The sequence below is a fragment of the Pagrus major genome, chromosome 7, assembly GCF_040436345.1.
Source record: "Pagrus major chromosome 7, Pma_NU_1.0".
Classification (NCBI taxonomy): Eukaryota; Metazoa; Chordata; class Actinopteri; order Spariformes; family Sparidae; genus Pagrus; species Pagrus major.
Window position 1 is genome coordinate 19,315,784 of NC_133221.1, and position 18,046 is coordinate 19,333,829.

The 18,046-nt window shown below is 40.9% G+C and overlaps 1 protein-coding gene across 3 annotated transcripts; it reads left to right on the plus strand.

Moving 5' to 3' along the window:
- Nucleotides 1-295: 295 nt before the first annotated feature.
- Nucleotides 296-14,563, plus strand: klhl17 (kelch-like family member 17). Of its 3 annotated transcripts, none has more exons than XM_073469354.1 (12): nucleotides 296-373; nucleotides 2,766-3,030; nucleotides 3,707-3,828; nucleotides 3,946-4,167; nucleotides 8,454-8,570; nucleotides 8,668-8,881; nucleotides 10,119-10,263; nucleotides 10,487-10,654; nucleotides 10,853-10,941; nucleotides 11,104-11,177; nucleotides 11,317-11,498; nucleotides 13,353-14,563. In XM_073469354.1, the coding sequence occupies exons 2-12, from the start codon at nucleotides 2,817-2,819 to the stop codon at nucleotides 13,579-13,581; spliced, it is 1,776 nt and encodes a 591-aa protein (XP_073325455.1). In that variant the 5' UTR covers nucleotides 296-373; nucleotides 2,766-2,816; the 3' UTR covers nucleotides 13,582-14,563. The 3 variants fall into 3 exon arrangements, with proteins under 3 accessions (XP_073325455.1, XP_073325453.1, XP_073325454.1); XM_073469352.1 differs by lacking the exon at nucleotides 296-373 and adding an exon at nucleotides 815-1,098 and having other exon boundaries at nucleotides 8,668-8,899; XM_073469353.1 differs by lacking the exon at nucleotides 296-373 and adding an exon at nucleotides 815-1,098.
- The last annotated feature ends 3,483 nt before the right edge of the window (nucleotides 14,564-18,046 follow it).

An 18,046-nucleotide genomic window follows, 5' to 3' on the forward strand; every position in this document is an offset into this window, starting at 1 on the left:
GCATACTATTTTGAAACAGCACTACAGGCGTGTTTTGGATAGTGTTTTCCTAATGAATGTGCAAATCAAAATCAATCATCATTAATACTTAAAGGGATCTGAATTAAAAAAAAACAGCCGTCGAGCACGACAACCTCAAAATTACACTGTCAAAGCTGTGTACAAGAACAAGGGGTGTTTTGATGCCACACGTGAGGTTTTAAATTAAATGAACAGCTGCTTTCACGAGACACAGGCAGCTGTGGAGTCGCAGAGAGAGAACTTTCCCTTTTTTAATTGTTAGTCAGTAAGTTAAACAGCCACAAAGCTGGGCAAGCTGACAAACAGGAAGAAATCATTGCTGCTGTCATATCGACACCGACGACGGCTGGTGGTGAGAGCTGCTTTTAATTGTTCTGTAGGTGGAGCTAATGTTAGCTTAGTTATCTACATACATAGACAGTCATTCGTGACGTTTATTTTGTGTTAATAGTAGGATGATAAATGCACGGTTGCCATCAAAAAGAATATTGACCACTGAATTTCTGCGAGTTGTTCGTTGTTTGTTTCATTTATTGTCCTGGGTGACCGAGACGAGGGGATGGTTCGGGCTCTGACCAATCATAGCCCTTCCAGCTAACACCCCGCCTTCCGCGCTGGCTGAAATGAATTTATCGAACGCACTTCCGGACTCTGACCAGACAAAAGGGGGCGCTTAAGGTCGTCCGCGTTACGTCGAGTAATGAACGAGCATCCATTGTGAACGTTTGACATTTGCGCCTCGGCGTTGACTTCCTTTGTTTCTCATGTGCGCCTCTCTCGTCCCGCGGCATCGTATGTCAACATCATGAGCAGCATCTCTACTTTCACCTCCGACAGCTCCAGCGCCACCTTAACAAACCGATGTCAGCTTTCATGCAGTTTTTTTGCATTGACGTCAACCACATACAGCACAAAACAGAGGCTTTCTTCATGTATCGTATGCTGGAGACAGAATGTGGACAGATAGCTAAACACAGGTACCAATTTTAAACCAATCTGACTGCGACAGCTGCTGCTTTATTTCTCATCACATCGAGGAAGACACCGTCTGCAAGGATAACCGCGACAAAGCCACCGGTAAAGAAATTACACATTCATCCTCTCTATTGCTGCTGCTGCTGCTGCTGTTATTCAGTGGGGGTTGGGGGTTCTTGAGACATTAGGTGGCTGATTTATGAACAGAAACACCCTTCTGTCCAAAAGAGATCTCAGTGCATCCAGCAAGATTGTGCATGTTTGTCAAGGATCATCAGAGCGTCTGTGTGGATAGCAGACAAGGTTTAGAGCCAGGGAGGCAAGAGAAGAGTTTAAAAGACAAGGTGCTCTGTTAGTTTTAATGCCACAATTATGTTATCACTCCTGCCTCAACCTCCCATGTATCCATGTCTCTATTTGCAGCATTGTCTCGTGTTATCCCCTTGGGCACCAGAGCAGATTGTTCCCCCATAGAGGAGCACGGCTGGTGTGTTTTTGTGGTCCATTGTGTTTTGGAAAATAGGACTCAAAGCTAGACGCCAGGCAGCTGTGGTGACATTTGAGATGGTCCACAGTGGGACAGTGCGGAGTATTGAGTTGAAAGACTGTCTCTTAACAGATGACAACATGATTATGATGATACTCAGTGAATAGTCTATTTGACTGAGGAGACGAGCGTGAATTAACTTTATCAGAAACCACAATAAGTTGTGCTTTCGGTCTTGAGGGTTGCATTTCCTGGACTCCTATCGGTCCTCACTAGCTTGTGCTGTTGTCACAGAAACCTCTCTTTATATTTACAAACATAAATGATGAAACATAGTGAGTAAATCATCACTAAAGGAAAATATTTTCCCACATCGTATTGTGGGAACCATGCTCAAATAGCAGGAGATATGGAGTGAAATAGTAATTATTTTAATCTATCCAGTTAAGGATATTTTAAACAGCACATCATCTATGTGGATGCTGTCCATCAGAGGAGTTTGGGGCCAGTAAGCTTCTGTTTGTGAGTCTGTTTTTCTGCCTTTACCAGGTATCAGACCATCATTTGATTTCAGAGACATATTTTCAGAAGTATGATATAACTGTGGTGTCCAGTTTCCCTCATCCAGTAGTTTGCCTTAGTGCATCCTAAATATTCATCAGACAACAACTTCGAAGATGCCGCGTGACGATGATGGTTATGCAACACTCTGAAGTGTGTTCTCCATCCGAGTGCAGGGCGGATGAGTGCACAAAGGAAAAGGCTAACTCAGGCTACATCCTTCTCTCCTCCCACCCTGCCTACCCAAGGCTGCAGCTGGGGTGAGGTGGGGGGCTTCACAGCAAAATCTGGTGCAATTTAACTCGCTGGTCAGCAGTCATTACTATTAGATAAACCAATACAGTCCAATAAATGAGAAGCCTGGATTGATTTCATTCCAATAAAGTCTATCTTCTCTCTGTTGACGTAATGAGATTTAATGAGTCTCGACAGTGAATGTCAAATAACCAGGCCAGCTGACCTACAACACTTTGTAATTGTACTGAGATTTCTGTCATGCTGGTAGGCTTCCTGTCATAGCTGTCAGGATGGGTACGATAACAGTAACAATAGGTGCAGTGATTGGTCAAGACACCTGTCATAACACCTGCATCCTTGCACACCCCTTGTAGGTAGAGTTAGAGTCTAACCCCTTGTAAGTTTTTCTGATGACAAAAGACATTTTAAAAAGTTAATGACATTGGTATTAACTGACGTGAAAATGGTTTTCTGCATCTTTCAGTTGCCCAGAGTGCGGCCCAGGCAAGAGCCCGCGACGGCCACATCAGGCACCATGATGGAAGGGGGCATGCAGCTGCTCAACCGCGACGGCCACAGCATCTCGCACAACTCAAAGCGGCACTACCATGACTCCTTCGTGTCCATGAACAGGATGCGACAGCGCGGCTTACTGTGCGACATCGTGCTCCATGTTTCCAACAAAGAAATCAAGGCGCACAAAGTGGTGCTGGCATCCTGCAGCCCCTACTTCCATGCTATGTTTACCAGTAGGTTCAGTCCATCATTTTATTCCTATTACACGCCTGCTGTTTTTCTGTTGCTCAGAGTTTGATGACACAACAATTCGTGTGTGCAGTGAACGCTACCTCATCCTTCCAGCATCATCACTTCCTTCCCCCCCTTCCTGTCTGGGGCACAGGTGGTCAGATGAGGTCTGTGAGTCTCAGATTTCCTCCCGACACTAGACCTTTGTGAGGGTACAATGTGTCTCCAGACAGTCAGCTGTCTGGCTTTTGAGACTCAGCTGCAGGGCTTCCTCTCATCTGACCCAGTCTCTAATTAGCCCATGTTAACAGACTCTGCTGGTCTTTAATGGTCATCCAAACAGCAAAATCCCAACTCCCCTGCAGATATTGTGTTTTCAGCTTCTTCTAACTAAAGGAGATGAATCATTTGATTGTTGATTTAGAACCCTCTGACGTAGAGTCCTGCAGGAACATCCGTGCTGGGCAAGAGTGTATATATTCAGGAATTTCAAAAACCACACAAGAACTGATTAAATCGACAGCAACAAATGAGCTATGCTGATATTTGGCAGCAGTGCTGTATACATTCGGAGCTGCCACGTGACAGCATGATGGAACAGGGAGGCAATTATATCAGCCAGAGTTTTACTGGTTATAAAATAAAATAAAACTGCTCTCGTTCTGTGCGGTCATGCAGATGAGATGTCGGAGAGTCGGCAGACCCATGTGACCCTACATGACATCGACCCTCAGGCTTTGGAGCAGCTGGTCCAGTACGCCTACACAGCAGAAATTGTGGTCGGGGAAGGCAACGTGCAGGTAGGAAGATGGTCAAATTAGACTTTTTATTTGATCCCTATTCATCACATCTCACAGAGCACAAGTCGATACAAAAGACTCACAGTGTGTATTCGTCTGAAATTGCTCTCTTCCTAGACGTTACTCCCAGCAGCCAGCCTGCTGCAGCTCAATGGGGTGCGGGATGCCTGCTGTAAGTTCCTGCTCAGCCAGCTGGACCCTTCCAACTGCCTGGGCATCCGAGGATTCGCTGACACGCACTCCTGCAGTGACCTGCTCAAGTCGGCGCACAAGTATGTCCTGCAGCACTTTGTGGAGGTGTCCAAGACCGAGGAGTTCATGCTGCTGCCACTGAAACAGGTAGGGGTGATGCCTTTTCTGCTAACTGGTGCTTGTTAAAGAAAGCAGTTTAAATGGTGGCACGTGGTCACGATGGTGAACTTATTGATGTTTTTGGTGTAGTACAAGGAAGGGTTAGTATAGGCCATACATTAGTACAGCACAGGGTTATCAATCATACAGACAGTAAGTTACATCCAGCAGTGTGTAGACCATTGTTCCAGTATTTTATGTACTGTTTAGATTGTTGTCTTGAGGAAAAGGTCAATGTCTCCATACAGTGTGTTTTGTTGACAACTGAGGTCTAGTCATCCTTGAATGGCGGGTTTGCCAGCAGCCATTTCCGTGTGATGGCTTTCTTGCTGGCAACCACAAGTACTTTATAAATATAAATGTCCTGGGCTGTGAGTTTTGCTGGGATTTGTCCCAGGTATAATGTGACAAAAGATCATCCAAGTTCCAATTTCTATTCCAAAAATGTTCCCCATCACCTTGGCAATCTCTTGCCAAAATGAATGCAGTAGAGGACAGCCCTGAATTTTATGAAAGTGGTGAATTTTTAATTTTGAAGTCACAAAGTGTCGTATCATATAGTTACAGAATTCTCACCAGGATATTGAGTTGGTAGTCCTCGTCTGACTTTCCAGTCTTCCTCAGATATCTCAAGGACATGGACTGTAGGAGAACTTTGTAGATAGTTTTGTAGTCTATTATAATTTGTGATACAAGCTGTATGTTGTCTTCGGTCTTAAATGCATTAGTGATTCCCTATTGATTAGATCAGGTTCACAATTGGGGATGGGACGATAAAAGATTGTATCGCGATTGTGGTGAATTTTCATTATTGAGATAACTGTGAATATCCTTACATAAACAACTTGAAAAAGCTGTCTAACTCGCTGATAAATATTTGATCCCTAACTTATTTAGAATTGCCTAAGTCTGTGAGCATGGCTGAATGCACAGCTTGCACGTTGTATCCCCCACCAAAACAAGTTAAATCGGATGTGTGTAAAATACTACAGATTCCAAGCTAAAAAACGACAGGGAGATGAGGATACCACCATTTATTTATCCTTAATTTGTGCAGGAAGACCTCATGACATTTCCTGATCAGGCCTAGTCTCATTACTTTAATCATATTACTTTAAAATGTCCTTCATTATGAATTCATGGCAGGAAATTATCAACTTTTGGGTTATCAATTTGCTGCTTACTTCAGTGGCTCTACTGGAGTAATTCATCTACTTGCTCATAAATACACCATAAAGAACATTAATATGAAGCTTTCAGTTTATCAGCTTCTCCTCACTATTATAAAATGTATCCAAACCAGTCATGTTTTCCATCACAGAGGCTCCCCAAGGGAAGTGGCCTCAGCGTTGTGTTTTTACCGTTCATTAGGATGACCTCTCTTCTTCCTCAGCTCGCTACATCAATCACTGTCTCTTGTGGTTTTATCATCCCAGTGTGCTGCCACGGATTACTTTATCTGGCACATCAACTTAGCCAAACTATCACTTATTCATCCGCTGGGCACAGCAGTGGCAGCGCTGTGGTTCCTGTCCTGGAAGTGGTGATTAGGCAAAGCTAGTGGCATTTTCACAGCCGCTGTACTGTTTATATGCTAACAGCATGGCTTACTTTGAGGTTTTAATGCGTGTTTTCTTTTTTGGTTCCAATATTTTACTGTTACCGTTTTCAGCCAATGTTTGTACGGAATTAAGTTTAGATTTATGCTTGCTAATTCAGCACTAGCCATCTGGTGGTGCAGTGGTGGCTGGTAGGTTGTTAATTTGATTCCCAGACTAGCAGAATAAACTGCTGAAGTGCCCTTAAGCAAGGCCTCTTGGCACTGACTGCTCCATTGGAGCTGCTCATTGACCACAGATCAGACTGGTTGAGCTGCCAGCTTTTAGGTGTTAGTGTGTTGAGCAAGGGCGTAGCCAAAAAAACAAAACGAAACACCACATTGTTCTCAATGAGAAAATCTTGATTAAATAAAGGTTAAACAAACAATGTTGGCACATTACCTGTTCCAAATTTAAACATAAGGGAGGTCCCACTAGGGCTGAAACTAACAATCATTTTTACTGTTGATTAATCTGTCAATTATTTTTTTGGATTAATTAATTAATTAATTATTTGGTCTATAAACGGTCACAAAATGGTAAAAATGTGTCTCCCAAAGCTCAAGTTGACGTCCTCAAAAGTCTTGTTTTCAGATATTCAGTTAATGGTCATAGAGGAATAAAGAAACCAGATTCACATTTAAGAAGCTGGAATCAGAGAATTCGGGATGTTAATGACAAGTCATTAATCAATTAATCACCATTAAGAATATAACTGATTGAAAATTTACATCAAAAAGTATCTGGTTACAAATTACAAATACTTGCTTATGAAATATATCAAAATATAATACAAAATACTGGTATGAAAAAATGTTTTTTAATTTGTAATTTAAAAAATACAAAAAGATATTATTACATTTGAACTACTAAGTAGCCTTAGTATGAGTTGGTGTTTGTTGGATCAATTGTTGAATAGCAACAGACAGAAAGTCAATTAAAATGAAGTCATTATTTTGTGTAATTTGATTTATCTTTTAAGTTACTTGATGTTTACTTTATCTGTTATTTTACTCAGTTCAAGAAATTGCTTAAAATTTGCATCTCTACGGAGAATGTGGGCTTTTTCTTTTCCTTGAATTTTTTTTTAAACAAGGTATGAACATCAAAACACCACTGTGCTAATTTCTCACCTGTACCTATAACTTTTTAGTTATGTGAATAGTCCTGAATGATAAAAAGTTACTTGCATTACATTTTGTTGTTTATGTTTTGCTTTCATTTAAAATTACCTTCACAATATATCTACAAGTCCAGCTGGTGATGCAATAAGGTTAGGGTGATTCGTTCCTCCACTCGGGTGAAGGAGGAGGAAAACTGCATCATGTCTTACATGTAATGGTGTCCCTTTCAAACAAATGCCTGTTGAGCCTGGCCAGGTGACGAGAAATTTAAGTATCAGTGAAAACAAGTAACAATCAGCTGCCAGCATCACTTTCCCATTATCTCCTCTGCTCTCTAAGGAACAATCCCCACAGCACTGAAGAGATTGTGCTCAATAAGAGAAAAAGCTTTGCTCTCTCTGTCTGTGGCCTTCAAAGCTCTGAGGCTGAATCTGCAATCGGAGTGTGTGGGCACAGTCTATTAAAACAGTGAAAGTTAAGCTGCATAAAGGGAGATTAAAAATAGACCATTTTCTTTTCTTTGTTTTTTATTCTTAAGTCTCTCTGTTTCCTTTGGCTCAGAGCCCCATTATGTCTGCAGCTGTTCTGTGTCTGTCATAAATCTGAACCAGACCTGGCCGCTCTAAAGGACTCTGAGCTCACAGAGCTGTGAAATACGCCCCATATTTCTCTCCATGTTCTGTGAAGGAAGTGGCAGGGCATGGAGGGGTTGTGACTAGTCTGCTTTAGTGATACTTCAGTGATGTAGCATCACATGCACAGCATTATAAAGACAACAAAGAATGGATGCATCCTCATGTGTGTGTGATGCAGCTGGAAACCCCTTTAATTCATCTATCTATTCCTGCTGTCATACTGCAAGGGCAGTCATAAAACCAATTTTCTTTTACATCTCCTCCACACACAGACACAAGACATTTGTTCTAGTTAATGTGATGCAGTATGTGCATGCAGAGGTAGGGGGGACTGCAGGGTGGGGCAGCAGCAGCAGTATTTCTCTGTGTGACTGGATTAGTCGAGGCTGTTCCTGGGAGGCTGCTAACTGTTGCCCTGATCTGGCCAGCAAGACAGCAGCTGGCTGCTCTGGCCCCACCCAGCCCTGCCAACTTTGGGTTGATCTGGGAACAGTGCCAGGCAGCCGCTCAGACTGCAGCACTCGCACACGAATATATAGACCTTGATATAGCACACAAGCATTTATGTGTTAATTGTCAAATGGTGCCTGAAATTATTTTGTTTTGCTTTATTTTAAATGTTTATTCCACCTCATTTTATTTTGATGCAGACAAAACACAGAGCATTGCCCTTAAGTTTGAAACACAGCAGATTAAGGGACAGAGAAGAGAGGCAACAGTTCAGCAAGTCAAGTACAACATACAGGAACTGGCACTGTCTGTTGAGAACACTTCCTGTGTGTTGACATGTTTGGTTTTTCTTTCACTGTTTCTGCAAGAGCTCCTCTGAAGCTCACAGTTGAATTAAAGGCGCTGTGAAGGATTGTAAATGATTATATAAAATGTCTTCACCCATCTGCTTTGTTTTCTCTATCCAGGTCCTGGATTTGATCTCCAGTGACAATCTCAATGTGCCATCAGAAGAGGAAGTGTACCGGGCTGTGCTGAGCTGGGTGAAACATGATATAGATGGACGTAGGCAACACGTACCGTGGGTAAGACATGTCTCACCTTACCGGAGAGAATTTCTATCCTGCTTAATTTTTTCAGTTTGACTATAATTTGTAACACACCTTTATCACATTTCCTTAGCTGATGAAGTGCGTGCGGCTGCCGCTGCTGAGGCGAGACTTTCTGATGAGCAACGTGGACACAGAGCTGCTAGTGCGTCACCACTCGGAGTGCAAGGACCTGCTGATCGAGGCTCTCAAGTATCACCTGATGCCTGAGCAGAGGGGAGTCCTCAGCAACAGTCGGACGCGCCCGCGACGCTGTGAGGGCGCCAGCCCTGTGCTCTTCGCCGTTGGTCAGTGTGCCCCTGAAGGTACCCACTAGGGTACACTTAGACCACACATCAATTAATTTTAGCCTCATAATGTGTGCAGATATCAGAGTTTTTATAGCTGGGATATAAAAATGCTGATATGATAATATGAGACTAGACATTTTCTGGAATGTTTATAGTGTTGTCATATATCTGAAATGTTTCCCAGGTTGTAGTGGGTGCGTTGCAGTAAAGTGAAACATTTGTTTGAACCTCTTTAACTAAAGCAGTATGAAATGTTCAATGAATTCCAAATATTGCTTTTCATAATTGTATCCAAATCAGAAATGGTTTATGTTATTCAGAAATAATATCATTCATCCTTTAGTTTATAATAGTTCTATAATAACAAAAGTTTACACAGTTGAAATAATGTCACAGTGTTCATATTGAGGTATTTTCTCCAAATATCGGAGAGTCTCGTTGCTGTCATCTTGCATCGCTTCATTCATCTAAATTAAACCAAGTAAATACAATTAAAGAATCTTGGTTGAAAACATTCAAGACTTCCCTAAAACTATGAACAGAATGTGGAGGAATAACCGTTTTGACATAATGACGTCTATGTATTGTGTTGTTAGCATGCTAACCAGCTAACCCCAAGCCCATCCAGTTTAAAGCTGGTAGTAGTGTAAACACCAACACTTCCCTGGTGCTTCGGACTCCCAGCCCAAACTGGTAGCTGCATGGCTAACAGCAGCTACAGCTTGCAGTTCGTAGCGGTTACTCTGGTGATATGCTGCCCCATATAGTCCTTAAATCTAAACAGGTTGCCTGTAACATCTGGCCAGGGACAATGGATGAAAATTAGCCTTAATGGCTAACTCTGGCTCACTTGCAGTTTCTTTTCTGTTGATCGGTGTTGCACTGTCCCTGTCAAATAAACCAATAAATAAATAAATATTTGTTGCGAGTATAAATTCAACAGGCTGTCAATTCTAACCTTTAAGGCTAGTCTTAAGCCTAAAAACTGTTTTGTTCCAACATACTTGTTCAATACATCAAGATATAATTATCCAAAAATGCCACTCCAAACTGCACTGAGCAGAAGTGAACCTGGATTTCTGCCAAAATCATCACAAAATCCTGCAACTTGGAAATATTCTGTGTATCACTAAATCACTAAATTCCGGACAACATTTTAATTTTTTTTAAAGAACTGCTTGATGTATGAGTATATGTTTTTCACCATCCTGTGGTGGTGTGTATGTTTCTGCAGGTGGAGGCAGCCTGTTTGCCATCCATGGAGACTGCGAGGCGTATGACACCAGGACAGATCGCTGGCACATGGTGGCGTCCATGTCCACTCGGCGGGCACGGGTGGGCGTGGCAGCCATTGGGAACAGACTTTACGCTGTCGGAGGGTGAGTGACGATAACCATAGCGTTGACCTTTGACCCAAAACTAATTAACCACCATCTCTAACTCAAACATTGTATTATGTGATGTTATCTAAACCTTACTTTTATAAAGAGGCAGGCGAACATGTGGACGATTTACATGTGTTGTTTGAATGCCTGTTTAACTTGACTTAACTTCAATCATCAAAAAGCCATTTCTGTTTTATTTATATCCATATCTCCTCAGGTACGATGGCACCTCTGACCTCGCAACTGTGGAGTCCTATGACCCCATCACAAACTCCTGGCAACCTGAGGTTTCCATGGGAACACGGCGGAGCTGTTTGGGTGTAGCCGTCCTGCACGGCCTGCTTTATGCTGCTGGAGGTTATGATGGAGCTTCTTGCCTCAATAGGTACAGACAGACTGACATTTTAGTGATGAATTCTGAACATTCCTGATACTTTAAGCTAGATTTGCAACATTATTGTATCCAGTTGCAGCCTTTTTGTTTGTTTTGATGCAGTTTTCTAGGCCAAGTCTCAAACACAGTTTATATCAACAGTAAAACCTTACAGTGTTTTTATATTTAAGTCATTTTCTCCTCTTTCAGTGCAGAGCGTTATGACCCTCTGACCAGTACATGGACCTCAATCGCTGCTATGAGCACCCGTAGGAGATATGTACGAGTAGCAACTCTGGGTAAGAACTTGCCACAAACATGACATTATGAACACGCTGTTCTACTGTATGTTTATGTTTCGCTGTCTACATTTGAATGTCTGAACTCAGGCGGGAGTTGCCAACATGGTATTTGACTGCTAATATTTACATTCTGAGTGCTAACTCCCTTTTCCCCTCCAGATGGTAACTTGTACGCAGTGGGAGGTTATGACAGCTCCTCACATCTCGCAACAGTGGAGAAATATGACCCCCAGGTAAAGTATATGCTGTTAAATTTATCATCAGAGCAACTTGTCCGCTGCCAGGATCGACTGACGGTGGAGGCAAAATCATACACATTTAATGAATATATGAACATGTGACCAATGCTCAGTCTCCTGATTTACCGAGCAGAGCAACACATGGACAGCCATTGCCAACATGCTGAGTCGGCGCAGCAGTGCCGGGGTGGCCGTGCTGGACGGCATGCTGTATGTCGCAGGAGGCAATGACGGTACCAGCTGCCTGAACTCTGTGGAGCGGTTCAACCCCAAGACCAACACCTGGGAGGGAGTGGCTCCCATGAACATACGCAGGTTAGTCTGCACCCACAGTTCATATTAGAACAGAATGGTCCTGTCTTTCAAAACAGTTACCTTACAGTATGATAAGGGAAGAAATCAACAGTGAACCATATAGCGAATACAAAATTTGTATCTGATGACATGACAGAGGACCTTAAATTGATCCAGGGAACTTAAGGAAATGAAACTTACCTTAGCCAAGTGATCAGCCAGGATGGCCCGGTGCTACTATTCCATGTGCACAGTTCAGCTCACACTGATGAAATGTTGAAATGTATTCACCTCAACCCACTTTCTACATTTTTGATAAGGCCTCTCCAGCTTTTATCCTTATTTTCATACTTCATAAATATGGACACCTTAGTGATGGAGAGGGGGAGAAATTAGCTGGTCTGTATTTGAGAAACTCTATGGTACCCTCAGAAAAAAAAAAAACGTTTTGCCTAAAACTAAATAGAAGATAAAATCTCCATTTTAAAAGCAAAAGACGAAACCGTGGTGCTGTCTGTAAGGAGCTTGTCAGGCGGACCCCCCTGCTGTGAAGATTTTGCTCTGTGGAAAATCTTTACTCTTCAAGGCGAGGGATTTGGGGCATTTGGATGTCATCCTTACTGTCTAAATCGTCTTGCGGCATTAACATCAAATGACCTATTTTCCACAACAGCCTACTCTCTTATTTCTAAGAACATGAAACTCGTCTTGAGGGTGCTTATCAAAGCATTTGTCAATGCACACACACTCACAGCATTGTATTGATACATACAAGAGATTTAGTGAAGTAGCTGTCTTGGATTTGAGGACACACCAGCAGATTCACTTGCTCCCCAGGCCCCTCTCATGTGTTTGAGTCAGTGTACTGTAGGAGCAGGGAAACCTGACAGCAGTTGACTGTGCAGCCCCATGAATAACCCATGTGTTAATCAGCTGTGTGGCTTTGAGAGCTTTTCTTATGCTGTTGCTGAGAGGCTCCATTTACACGCTACAAAATATCGCACTGTGTTGACAACTAATCTATCACTCTTCTCAACCGTTTTATAATAAGATCTGTCGTCTCTTTTTTTCTCTGCCAACAAACCATTAACTTTTCCACTGGTCCTGGGCTATGATTAATAATGAACTAAAGTATTATTGGAACTTCCTCGTGTCCTCAAACTGTTATTAGTTGCTGCCATAATAATGACGCTTCAGCGTGTTTTAAAATAATCAGTTATTGTCCCATTGCTCATGATTAGAGCTGCAACCATTAGTCAATTAGTTTTTAAAATAACAGCTTCAAACTCATTGTGATGGTACAGTGTCTTGTAATAGGGTGAATGGTGTCTCTGTCTCAGCCACTCTGCCCCCTTATCACTGGTTTCTGCACTGTATAACTTCAGTGAGAGGGTAGGATCACAGAGTTATGTATATGTTTACTTCAAGATACAAGTTTTCAACACATCACATTGTTATGATGTAATGAGTTTTGTTTGTAGTTAGCACCTACATTACATTTTTTTATTACATCATTTGTATTTACAACATGTTGGTGTTGCTCTCAGAAAACTGTGGGGGGCGCCAAATCACACAAAATGACAATTTCTACACAATGATGCTTTAAATCTTACAGCCTTTTTTTGTAATCTTTTAATTTTTCTTGCATTTTGGGAAAGTAATGCAAACCCCACAATGCATCCACTGTACATTAACAGATGCTGGCTTCCGTTGTCACTCTAACTATAATTAATAGTTAGATCAAAAGAAATGCATAGAAATTATTATTTATATCAAATAAAGCAACAAAATGAATTCAAATTTGATGACTATAAAAACAAGACTATTATTCGCGTGGAATTTAGATATTCTATTTGGATCTGTTTCTCCCTCCAGGAGCACCCATGACCTAGTGGCGATGGATGGCTGGTTGTACGCAGTGGGAGGTAATGACGGCAGCTCCAGTCTCAACTCCATCGAGAAGTACAACCCACGCAGCAACAAATGGGTTGCCGCCTCCTGCATGTTCACACGGCGCAGCAGTGTGGGCGTGGCTGTGCTGGAGCTTCTGAACTTCCCGCCGCCTTCCTCGCCCACCCTCTCGGTTTCCTCCACCAGCCTTTGACACGGGGTCACCGCTTGGCTGACCTCAGCCTCTGCTGCTACAACCCAGACTGGCTCTGGGAAGAGACGCAACTGCTCTGTTTGAGACGGGGAGGAGGAAAAGGAGGAAGACGGGAGTGGACAGGTAAATGGATAAAGACAGAGGGATGGTGTGGATAAGGCTCCTGGCCTTGATTATTATACAGCACCCTCTAGAAATAGTGGCACTCATGGTAAAGACTAACCATGGTTTAAAAAAAATTACCACATAAGTTATGAACTTTAATTTCAAAGCAAAATCTTTCAAATCTTGGCAATTTAAAAAAAAACAACATGTGCCACACATAACTTTTCATTTTTGACTAGTTCAGAGATGCCAGATACTTTCTGAAAGATTTTCAAGATTTTTTTTAATTTTATGGTCAAACCAATGTGGCTGCACTTAACCAAGTTTGCCATTATTCTGGACTGCACTGTATCTGGTCTGGATGCCTGAAGCTCCACTGTACAGCTCCACCATACAGATACCAGCTCCTACTCTCTTCAGGAGATGTTCCTGGATAAAGATGTGTTAAAACTGACCGATCTCTCCTCGAGCCTCACTTTCTTTCCCCACCACTCTCACAGTGTTTGACACACTCAATCGTGAACTGTGGTGGACACTTAATTCTGTCATGTGTGATGTAAATGTTTTCGGTTTGATGTTGTTGTCCTCTGCAAGATTTTTTTTTTTTGATGTCAGGATTTTTTTGCAATAATGTACATAAAAAAGAGAAACTGAATGATTTTAGTTTTGGAATGTAGCTTTTGATGGTTATACCATGCATGTTAACATGTTGGCACTGACTCCCAACAGGAGGATAAAATGTTGTAGTGCTGCTATGTCACACTAGGTGGCAGTAACGGGCAATGTAGTGAATCCTTCCCCGCGCTACAAGAGAGCATGGACACCAACAACACAGAGAAGTTAGGCCCTCGGCCCCCTTATTTATTTATGTATATATATATACACATATATGTATACATATATATATATATGTATACATATATATATATATATGTATATATATATATATATATATATATATATATATATATATATATATATATATATATATATATATATATATATATATATACACACACATTATATATATACACACACATTATATATATATATATATATATATATATATATATATAATGTGTGTGTATATATATATATATATATATATATATATATAATGTGTGTGTATATATATATATATATATATATATATAATGTGTGTATATATATATATATATATATATATATATATATATATATATATATATATATATATATATATATATATATATATATATATATATATATATATATATAATGTGTGTATATATATATATAAAGAATAATTTTGTTGAACCATAACTATTTATAAAAATGTATAAATCCTAATATATTCTGTTTTAAAGATGCTAAGAGAAGGAAACAGATCAGATCTATGCCTATTTAAGAGTGTTTTTAATATATTTATTTAGGTGTAATGTGCATATCGTCAATGAAAATGACAAAGAGAATGTCTCGGTAGGAGAGAGGTAGTCGTTCGGTTTGTGTGCATTTAAAATTTCTCCTGGTTAAGAGAACTGACTGTTGCATTGTAATATGCAGCATTCGGTTTGCATTTCTTAATATTTCTTCACTGCCACAAGCATGATCTCACATGAAACTGTACCTTACGTTCACCACATTTGTGCTAAAGGCTTCAGTCGCTTGCAACCCTATTGACCAGTCAATGAAAGGACTCTATATGATTAAGTCTACTTCTGAAGCACTAGTTTACTTACAGTATACCAACACTTGACACTAATGAGTAACGCTGTTGACACTTGGTGCTGTCATATTCCCTTCCACGCCCCATCAAGTGTGGTGTCTTGTTATATTACCTCATTGTTGAATTGAATCCAACTCTATTACAAAGTTGAACTAGAAGCAACTGTATAATCAACCACAAATATACTGGCTATAGAACGTGTGGTCTGTGATTAAGGGAACATCACCACTGAACTTGCATTATCTGAACATAAATGAAATCTTTTTGACTCAGTTAATAGCAGGGTTCAGTTCAGTTTGTGTGTAACGCAGTGATACCATTCCAAACTTCTGAGAAGTTACCTTTCTTTCCTTTTTTTTTGAAGGATTTAGTTAATCCGTTTATCTAAAGCTACTTTACGTTTCATATGTTAGAGCAGACCCAGTAGAATAGGGGCTGTGAGGGTCTTATGGAGATGCTGTAATTCTGTTATGATTTGGAGAGAAAGACAAACAAAACCACACAAGACTTTGGCCTCCATTCTGCTGATCGAACTGTAAATAGAGAGTTCGCTTATCTTAAATCCATTTGTGCAATTTCAATGTGACTAGTTTTTTGTTTTTTTGTTTTTTTTTTGAGTGTTCAATGTGGTGATAATTGTTTGTTTATGATATGTTTGTTATTTATGAGGAACTTTAAAATATTGAATTTTGCACTATTGCGAAATGGAGCAATACACTGTAAAAAAATAAATAAAAGATGTTTTCAGATGTGATAACTGACGTGTTTGAACACATTTTTCACGCAAGGCTGGACAAATCTTAAACTTATCCTGCAACTTTGAAGTAGCAAGTTTTATCCCTGCATCTGCAATAGTTTTACCCAGTGTGATAAACACTGAAGCCGCTAAATGCTCAGTGCAAACACAAACAACCACAGACACACTCAAGGTTGTGTTGCTAAGTGTTCGTTGCTAGGCTCACTATACCCGCACTGATGCTTGGTATCTTTCCAACATACTCCTCTTTCATATAGTGATCTAAGCAGACAGCTGAACACTCTCACTTTACCCTTCTTGACCTCAGTCACATGGCACTCACACCTGTGGCTGCCTCTGCACACACTCAAACCTATGAACTCCCACTCTCCCAAAACACACACAAATACAGACCAAATATACACACTGCAAGACAGCTACAGCTTTGAAAGAGAGAGAAAAGGGCTACAGCTACACATACAGCTGGTATATTATGTTGCTTTGCTATACTTGTGGCATTAGATTGCACAATCAAACATGTCATGGTTGAACATACTTCAGCAGCTAACTTACCATTTAATTTTTGTAATAAAATTTGACAGGAGAAAATTTGTTTTGCAAACCTCAAACTTTCAGAACTTTAAAGGGATCATGCAACATTTTTGGGAGATATCCTTATTTGTTAGATGATAAGAATGACTCAACTCTCATGTTTGTAGGGTACAAATATGAAGCTCCAGCCAGCAGCTGATTAGCTTAGCATTAGCAAAACCACTGGAAAAACGGGGAAACCGCTAGCCAGACTGAGGGTAACAAAATCCACTGTACAGCAAGCTCGACAAGTAACGCTACGCAAAGCTAACCAATAGATATATGTGGTATTATGCATTTCCTAAAATGTCAAAATACGTTTTAACATCTTACGTTTTCTCAAAGTTATACCAACATGACAAAGTAGACAACATGGAATTGTAAATTTTTAAAGCAGGCGACCCAAGCTTGGAAGTTAAAGTGATATTCCACCAAAATCAAGCACTGAAGGCTTAAAAGGTGGCTTTAAAAAATGTCTAAAGACAAAAAACAAAAACTAAGACAGTGTCGTCAGAAATTTCTCAAGACATTCCAGCGGCATAATCTCCTTCCTCATTGTCCATACATATGCTCAATCTGTTATTAACATTTATAGGATTACTAAAATATGGCGAAATATGAAGCTTCCAGCAGACTTTTTGGGTTTCCAGGATTGTTGATAGTACAACAAGGAAGTCAGGTACATACCAATCTGGCCTGACAGGGTGAGTTTTTCAAACTAAAATGCTAGTACACTTTACTGTGTGTGCACGTGTGTGTAAGGATTTAAAGATGTGCATGGAATGTTGTGTCTGCATGTTTCTGATTGCTGTAGTTGTGAGTCACCTCCGCTGCTACATTATGAGATGCTAATGAGTTTACAATGTTTCTACATGAATGTGCTCACTCTGGAAGAGCTGCTGCAGCGGATCTGGAGAGGGGAAGGGGATGGGGTGAGTTCTTTCTCTCTGTAGCCTCCCAGCATTCCTGCCACTGGAGCCTCTCCTCTTTCTCCTGGTGTCGGCCGCTGCACACTCCTTATCAGGCCATGGAGATGCGGTCAGCCTCTCTGGAAGGACTGGAGTGTCAACTGGACTGCTACACCTACCGAGAGAGGCCATACATTTTTTGACCTGCCACTTAAGATAAGACAGGGCTTTGAATGGAAAATCTGTCAACCCCATCAAAACTATTTAGGACTGTACAGCTTACGGAAGTCAGAGCAGAAATAATGTGGAAGGCTTTGATGCTGTAGTAAACACGAAAACAGGGTGTGGCCGATAGCTGACCTATAGTGGATGGACAAAATGATGTGTTCGCTTTGAAAGATGTCAATCTTGACAATCCTG